Source organism: Montipora foliosa, chromosome 6, assembly GCF_036669935.1.
Source record: "Montipora foliosa isolate CH-2021 chromosome 6, ASM3666993v2, whole genome shotgun sequence".
Classification (NCBI taxonomy): Eukaryota; Metazoa; Cnidaria; class Anthozoa; order Scleractinia; family Acroporidae; genus Montipora; species Montipora foliosa.
In genome coordinates this window covers 53,373,460-53,382,432 of record NC_090874.1, presented here as the reverse complement: position 1 = coordinate 53,382,432, position 8,973 = coordinate 53,373,460, and the positions used below count along the sequence as shown (strand labels likewise).

Sequence of the window (8,973 nt, the reverse complement as noted above, 5' to 3'; positions counted from 1 at the left end):
TTAAAGGCTAAATTTCAGACCCGTCTTTTTTAATAAACACTAGAATGTACTTTCATTACCTCATTACATATTACTTGAAAGCGGGCAAAAGTTAGTTCCTTTGTAAAATGCCAACGATCAATAACATGACCTCGAGCAGGCGTTATTGTCCCATGCTGGACAGGTGACCAAATTTGTGAATTAACCTTACTTTAAACTTCTTCCTCTCGGGTTACATCTTCTACAGCAAATTTCCATTCAGCGCAATTACGCAACTTTAAGAAACAGCTAGTAAACTCGAATACGTTTTCGTGGAAGAAAATATATATCGGCTTTTATTCACAGAGGTCGAGGTCCGTAACTTAACTTACACTACTAATTTTTTTCACCTAAATGGTTCGCGTGAGGGCGAAGTACAATGACGTCACTGAATTTCATGGAAAAATAAAAAGGTGTAGTAGCTTGCACTTTGGAGTGTAAGACAAGGTTGATGACAAATTGCCCAAGACGAAACCTGAAAGAGGTGTGTCCAAGGTTAGTAATTTAGCGTCTTAAAAGCAAGCATTGTACTTTATTTGCCCTGCTTTGAAATTCTTTTCAACAGTTGAAATTAATAGGTTTTGCAGCAACTGGTTTCCTGTTATCATATTGGCTGGTTTTTGTTAAAGACGGGAACAAAAGCCTGGTATATTACTTCATTTACCTTCTTGTTTTTGAACAATCGGTAAATAAAATTTAAACTTACTTGAAATGACAATGAAACTAAGAAAAACAGGATGACTATATTCGTGCAAAGCTATAACAGTATGTCTATTTTCCCCATTCGTTGTCTTCTCCTTCGTTTTTCTTCTCTTTCATCTCCGTTTATTCTTTATTTTCGTCGGTACTCTGAGGCATTTTTTATTGACATTTCAAATTTCAAACTTTAAGAAATGCTAAAATATTTTCATTCGCTTTTCGTAACTTCATTTGCGCTTTAATCTCGTATTCTAAAACCTTATTGTCTTTGGTCGGATTTTTAAGCCAATACTTTAGTCTGTTATTGTTTCAAAATTGTATATATGTTGTCGGTCAAATCCGTTCTCAGGTTGAATCCGTTTTTACCTTATAGGTTAAATTCGTGATCTGCATTTTACCTAGGTTGAATATGCACTCTACCTTGTTGGGATTGAAAACACCAATACCTTACCTCAAGCTCTGTCTTACGCATCTCAAAACATCTTCTTAATGTTTCATATTATATCATCTTATCAGCTTCTGCATTCATACACTGATCGATTTAGTGTCAACATTACAACAAAGTTAGGGAACAAAGAACTGTACTGCTCACTTACCGGTCATCGAGCTCGGACCTTCCAGGTCTATAGTCCTGTGTCTTCACCACTACACTACGACGACAAACATGCGCAACCCAACACAGTTCTTTTCATAAATCACTTTTGTATAATAAGTCAATTGATATCTACGTATAAAAACCAACACTAATTCTAACCTGAGCCTAATTTTTCTCTAGGCTTAATTTAGGCTTCAAAAAAGTTTCTTCAATCTATCTGAGTGCGTATTCAAACTGGGGAAAATCAGAACGGATATTACCGGCAACATATATGCGGAATTTTATGATCTTGAACTTGGACTTGAACATTTAAAGGACTCGACAAATAAAAAGTGTAGTGTATATGTATCAAATTATTGGCACATATCGTGTGAAGAAAAGAGCCAAGTTTCTCGAAACCTATACATAGTCAAAACATTTCGATTTCCGCTATTTGACAAACGTGTAAGAGGTATCAATTATTTTTGGTCTTTCAGTTAACGGGACTTAGAACAGCATTGAAGTATTTTGGGGTAGATTATAAAGAACCTACAAGGAAAAAGGTAAGCAAAAGTCAACGATTTTGTGTGCGCTTTTACAAGACATTTAGCAAACTAACTCGGGAAACAACCCAGAAATGTGTGCATGGGGTTGAAACATAGGCTGTTTCCTCAACAATGTCTTCTCAAAGATAGCGTCCACTTGTGGATCAATATTCAGACTCATCAACTCGGGCTTTTGTGCTCGATGTCAATGTGCCACTTAGAGGCCGCTTTTATTGGTTCTCTCTGCGTTACTTCATTTTCAGCTGCTTTATCAAACGATCATAATAAATATTTTAGCATGGAATGTTACTAATACGAAGTGCATTCGTTCATCACTTTAAAGCGAGATTGCGTGTCTACGAATAATCATGATGTTTTCGTGGAATTTGGGACAAACAAAACTTGTAAGGGTTTTTAAAAACCAACTAAACTGCACGAGCCCAGAGGTCTTAAATTTATCAGTGTTTAATTTTTTCAAATTTTAGGGAAAAAAAAATTGTGGCTACTTATTGATAATATACAGGAAGAAAATTAAAAGAAAAGTTATGATAATTGTGCAGAGGACTCACATTTGATTGGCTATCTGTGATTATTGGCCAATCAGAATGCTTGGTTTGTTGCCTTCGATTTTTTTGCCGAATTACCTCTTTCCTTATTTATTGTATTGCATTACCTAAAAACCGCATTTCTTTTAGGGAATCTCAAACTATCCCAATGTTCTAATCGTTGTTTTCTTTCTTCACGTAGAAGGCCAATGATTCTCATCACCAAAATAGAACAATTACTCCAATTTTGGAGCCCTTTTCTTCATCCAAGTGCATTGCCTGGCTGACAGTACTTAACATCGAAGCTGTTGCTATAGTGACCATGAATGCCCTTACAATCATTATTTTTCTGAAAGAGCGAATCCTCCGCAAGCATAGCATGTACCTGGTAATCAGCCTTGCGGTTGCAGACGTGTTTGTTACATACGGCTTGATCGCTGAGAGTTTGTTATTGGGCAACGATTGTAACTTTTGGAAGATTAACATGTTGAGGAGCTTTGAGATGATCAAAGTTTCTTCGAGTTTGACGTATTTCTTTCCACTAGCCTCTGTAGCAAACCTTGCTGCTATTTCTTTGGAGCGGATGCACGCAACTTTTCGTCCATTCAAGCATCGCCTTATCAAAAAGAAGATGTTTGGAGCAGCTGTTGCGGGTGTTTGGTTTACAGTTGCCCTGTCTACAGCTATCGTTTTTTCACCATTTTTCCTGGGCCGCTCAGATATCACTACTATTTTTCAAGGGCTAGCATCATACTTCTCGTTGCAATTTTGTTGCCTTTTTATTATCGTTGTTTCTTACACGTCCGTCACTATTAAATTTAACTCTGGAACGCATCCTCAGCATCATGGTGCAATCAGAAGAGAAAGAAAACTGACCAAGACATTGTTCATTGTAACAATTGTATCGTTAATACTAGTGATGCCATTTACAGATTTCTTTTTCTTGTAAATCTTAATTTAGGTGAGAGATTTTGACCAATAATGCATCACTGAAGGCTCCATTATTCCTTTTACATCTCTTTTTACGCAAACTCTCTTATAAATCCATTGTTATATGCATTAAAAATGGCAGAGTTCAAAAGAGCTCTGTTTTTATTATTGTGTTGTAGATCTCGCTCGGAGCCAGTTTAGGTTCTTCCTCTGTATGACTTGAAAGTCGGGAGTTTTCACTCAGTTAACTGATGAATATGTGTTTACCAAGTATATAAAAACTGAAGGTTTTAGTACTTTCGTCCTACTTCTCTCTTTGTTTTTAATGGGAAACACTTTATTCAAGTTAATGTAAAGGAAGATCTGTGGAAATGCATGCATGCTAAGATTGATCCATTCAAATGTATTAAAGTTTGTAAGGAATTGTTTGCTCTTTTTTAGTTTATGTTTTCTGACTCGCTAGTCACGTTTGCGATAAAATACTAACTTTCTAAGACTACACTGAATTTCGAGATAAATAAAGTTGATGTACGTATGTATTTGTGTCAGTGTCACATGGTTTGGAGAGCTGCATGACGGGAACAAAAACATGCGCGCGAGAAATGGACCAGCTTAGCTGAGAGGACGTTCGACGTCATCAAACTTTAGACCCCTGGCAAGACTTAGAGAAACAAATAGCCATGAGCTCAAGTGGCTGGAAGATACGACTTTGAGGTTGAATACGCACTCAGATGGATTAAAGAAACTCTTTTGAGCCTAACTTAAGCCTACCGAAAAAATAGGGTCAGGTTAGGATTAGTTTTGGTTGTTATACATAGATAGTAATTGACCAATCATAGAAAGGTAAAAAATGAAAGGAACTGTGTTGGGTTGCGCATGTTCGTCGTTGTAGTGTAGTGGTGAAGACAGGACTATAGAAAACTGGGGATGATAAATAGAACCATAGCAACTACATACGTATTATTAAACTTTGCGCCTGAAAAAGATCGCTCGGATTGAATTGCCATTTAAAATCTAAGTTGTGTGCGCGAGCGCATTAGCTTTTTCAATAATTTCAGCCTTTTTGAAAGTCACGAAACCGTAAATCTCCTTCGTTTAGACTTCTCAGAAATTTAATTACCCATTTGCATCCAAATTTTCCTCCAAAACTTTGGAAAAACGAAAAAAACGTCGTTAATTCCAAGACGACCTCCAGCCACTGCACACTAATTAACGATTATTCGCCGAAGGCGAAGTGATTATCGGTGAATATTCACCGAGACAAAGTCGAGGTGAATATTCACCGATAATCACTGAGCCTGAGGCGAATAATTGTTTTAGTATAAATACACAGGTGATTATTTCAAAAAAGAGAAAAAAAAACATTTCAACGTGAAATCATCTTCACTTAAGTGGCAAAACGACTACTGGCAGCCATTTTGTCCTTCGAGGTGATTATCGGCTGATAATCCGAGATAGCGAGCCAATGAGAGCGCGCGATTTTGTATAATCACCTGTCTATTTATACTAATGGCTGATAGTGTTCAATGGCTCAGCCAATCAGATTACAGCATTTGCATTAGTATACTAGTAAAATTCTACTAAAACTCGATAGAAACACGGTACATGTTTTCTATTTCTTAAATATTACTGACGACATAAGAAGCCACAAGCACAATTACAAGGCAAATTATATGTTTAAATTTATTGATGCACTGAAATTAGGCAAACTTTTAAGACAAGTGTGCTTAACAATGGGTTAAACACAAAAACATTCTCCATGCAGCTGGAGAGGAAGTCATCAACAAATATTAATTTAAACACAGCTTCTATCTTGTCTGTTAAGGTGAAACAGCGCAATATTTCAGTCAGTTCCTCACTTCACAATTCACTTTAGCATTTTTTTCGAAGCGACTTCAATTCTCAGGTCTTTTGCAGGAAAAATAGTTTTCTCTTCTTTGTGCGAGCTAGTTATCTTGGTAATGTACTGATGACATTTTAAAGCTTTACTGGAAAAAATAAAAAGGTGTCGTAATTTGCACTTTGGAGTGTAAAACAAGGTTGATTTACATCTTTATTACATCTATTAGAAATTAATTGGCGCGCGAAAGCATAACATAAAGTCAAAAAGGCTGTGTTGTACACTTAATTTGCTAATGATAGAGCTCTTACTAGGCATAAGAAGCTCTCGGCTGTCTTTGGGCCTTGATAGTTCTCTTCAGACTCATTCAGTCGTTTCAGTCGTTAGCCTACGCATTGAACCTAAACTTGATTTAATGTTAAGTCTTGGTTTTACAAGTTGGTAAGCGAGGTATAGACAAATTGCCCAAGACGAAAACTGGAAGAGGTATGTCCAAGGTTAGCAATTTAGCGTCTTTCGCGCATTGTACCTTATTTGCCCTGCTTTGAAAGTCTTTTCTCCAGTTGAAATGATGTTTTTGCAGCAACCGGTTTCCTGTTGCGATATTAGCTGGTTTTTGTTAAAAACGGCAACAAAAGATTGGTATAAGTTTAAGTTTAATAAAGCTTCTTACCAATGTACAAAAGAAAATATATATACAAAAGTACAATAGGTAAAGGAAAGCAATAAAGGAAAAAGCAATAAAGGTAAAGGAAAGCAATAGGGGGAAACTGAATTCCCATATAAAAACTGCTCGGCAAAAATAAAAGTTAAAACAATTAAGAATAGTATATCTAATATATAATTTCACAATGTGTATGAAACATAAAAGACCTATCTATTTACAAAGATAATTAAGTAGTAAAGTTTGAAACGAGCTTAAGCTGGAAGGAGACATAACTGAGTTAGGTAATGAGTTCCAGTCATTAACGTAACGGTTAAAAAATGAAAATTTAAAATAGTTTGTCCTTGCTGCTTTAGGCCTAATTTTAAAGTCATGGTTACTTCTAGTTCTTGTTGGGCCAGTCAGATCCACATATGCGGTATAGTCAATATCAGAATAGCCATGAATTATCTTATAAAGCTGAAGCAAGCCGAGGTATTTCCTTCGAAGCTCCAATGATGACCAGTTTAGTTCAATGAGCCTTTCAGAGTAAGGTTTATCAAATCCACATATCAATCGAGTAGCACGACGCTGGATGCATTCAATACTGTGTATGTGTTTAACCAAATAAGGGTTCCACACTGGGCAGGCATATTCCAAAATAGGACGAACTAAAGCTGTTTTAATTGCCACAGAATCTTTGGGCCCAAATGTTCTCCTTATTAGACCCAACACTCGATTTGCCTTACCAAAAATGTCATTGATATGAGCGTCCCACCTTAAAGAAGATTCAATCCAAATACCCAGGTGCTTATGTTTGTCTACAGCCGACAGATTATTCTCATTTATCACATACTGATGAACTAAAGGACATTTAGACTTGGTAACATGTAGGGCCTTACACTTTTCGGGATTCAGCGTGACAGGTCACCCTGAAACTCAACACAATCATCTACAGATGCGATGTTACGATAAAGTACACTGTCATCAGCAAAAAGCTCTGTACTACAGCTTACATTTAGGGGGAAGTCATTTATATACAGCAGGAAAAGAAGTGGCCCGAATATACTTCCTTGACGGACACCAGATATATCACTTCATTTACCTTCCTGTTTTTTAACTAACGGTAAATAAAATTTAAACTAACTTGAAATGAGAATAAAACTAAAAAAACAGGATGACTATATATATTCGTGCAACGCTGTAACAGTTTGTCCAGTTTCCCCAATCGTTGTCATCTCCTTCGCTTTTCTTCTCTTAATCTCCTTTTGTTCTTTATTTTCGTACTCTAAGGCATTTTTAATTGACATTTCAAAATTTCAAACTTTAAAGAAATGTTATAATTTTCTCATTCGTTTTTTGTATACCTTAATGTGCGCTTTATTCTTGTATTCTAAAACCTTATTGTTGTTGCTCGGATTTTTATGCAAATATTTTAGTCTCTTATTATTTCAAAAATGTTGTCGGTCAAATCCATTCTCAGGTTGAATCCGTTTTTACCTTGTAGGTTAAAATAATGTTCTGCATTTTACCTAGGTTAAATATGCACTCTACCTTGATAGGATTGAAAACACCAATACCTTCCCTCAAGCTCTGTCTTACGCATCTCAACACATCTTCTTAATGTTTCATATATATCATCTTGTCGGCTTCTGCATTCATACACTGATCGATTTAGTGTCAACATTACAAAAAAGTTAGGGAACAAAGAACTGTACTGTTCACTTAACCGGTGATCGAGCTCGGACCTTCCAGATCCGAATAGTCCTGTCTTCACCACTACAGTACGACGACGAACATGCGCAACCCAACACAGTTCTTTTCATAAATTACTTTTGTATGGTAAGTCAATTGATATCTATGTATAAAAACAAACACTAATTCTAACCTGACCCTAATTTTTCTCTAGGCTTAATTTAGGCTTCAAAAAAGTTTCTTCAATCCTTCTTAGTGCGTATTCAAACTGGGGAAAATGAGGATCACTAATTTAACCTAGGTTAAAACGGATTCAACCTGAGAACGGCAATTTTACCGGCAACATATATGCGGAATTTTATGATCTTGAACTTGGACTTGAACAAAATTATTGGCACATATCGTTTGAAGAAAAGAGCCAAGTTTCGAAACCTATACATAGTCAAAACATTTCAATTTTCGCTATTTAACAAACGTGTAACAGGTATAGATTATTTTCGGTCTTTCAGTTAACGTAGAACAGCATTGAAGTATTGAAGTATTTTGGGGTAGATTATAAAGAAACTACAAGGAAAAAGGTAAGCAAAAGTCAACGATTTTGTGTGCGCTTTTACAAGACATTTAGCAAACTAACTCGGGAAACAACCCAGAAATGTGTGCATGGAGTTGAAACGTAGGCTGTTTCCCCAACATTATCTTCTCAAAGATAGCGTCCACTTGTGGATCAATATTCAGACTCATCAACTCGGGCTTTTGTGCTCGATGTCAAACCGCCACTTAGAGGCCACTTTTATTGGTTCTATTCTGCGTCACTTCATTTTCAGCTGCTTTATCAAACGATCATGATAAAATACATTTTAGCACGGAATGTTACTAATACGAAGTGCATTCGTTCATTACTTTAAAGCGAGATTGCGTGAATATGAATAATCACGATGTTTTCGTGCAAATTGGGACAAAAAAATTTTGTAAGGTTTTTAAAAACCAACTAAACAGCACGACCCCAGAGGTCTTAAATTTATGAGTGTTTATTTTTTTCAAATGTTACGAAAAAAAAATTGTGGCTACTTATTGATACTATACAGGAAGAAAATTAAACAAAAAGTTATGATATTGTGCAGAGGACTCACATTTGATTGGCTATCTGTGATTATTGGCCAATCGGAATGCTCCGTTTGTTACCTTCGATTTTTTTGCCGAATTATGTCTTTTCTTTTTTTTTGTATTGCGTTAGCTAAAAACCGCATTTCTCTTAGCCAATCGCAAGCTATCCTAATGTTCTAATCGTCGTTTTCTTTCTTCACGTAGATGGCCAATGATTCTCATCACCAAAACAGAACAGTTACTCCAAATTTTGAGCGCTTTTCTTCATCCGAGTGCACTGCCTGGCTGACAGTACTTAACATCGAAGCTGTTGCTATAGTGACCATGAATGCCCTTACAATCATTATTTACCTGAAAGAGCGAATACTTCGCAAGCGTAG

General features: G+C 36.2%; 1 protein-coding gene and 1 long non-coding RNA gene across 3 annotated transcripts in view; both read left to right on the top strand.

Annotated features, from left to right (window-relative positions):
- Positions 1–235: 235 nt before the first annotated feature.
- Positions 236–3,843, top strand: LOC138006029 (uncharacterized). The gene is made up of 3 exons (XR_011123834.1): positions 236–513; positions 1,789–1,854; positions 2,584–3,843. It is a non-coding gene; the product is annotated as an uncharacterized lncRNA (long non-coding RNA).
- A 1,613-nt stretch (positions 3,844–5,456) lies between these two features.
- The window catches only part of LOC138006028 (substance-K receptor-like), a 5,150-nt gene continuing 1,633 nt past the window's right edge, over positions 5,457–8,973 (top strand). The window contains exons 1-3 of one of the 2 annotated variants that reach the window (XM_068852187.1): positions 5,457–5,637; positions 7,999–8,067; positions 8,798–8,973. The exon at positions 8,798–8,973 is cut by the window's right edge and continues 1,633 nt beyond it. In XM_068852187.1, coding sequence (XP_068708288.1) covers positions 8,798–8,973 — 176 coding nt within the window. In that variant the 5' untranslated portion in view covers positions 5,457–5,637; positions 7,999–8,067. Of the gene's footprint in view, positions 5,649–7,998; positions 8,068–8,797 lie in introns of both variants that reach the window. The other variant, XM_068852188.1, reaches the window with a different exon arrangement.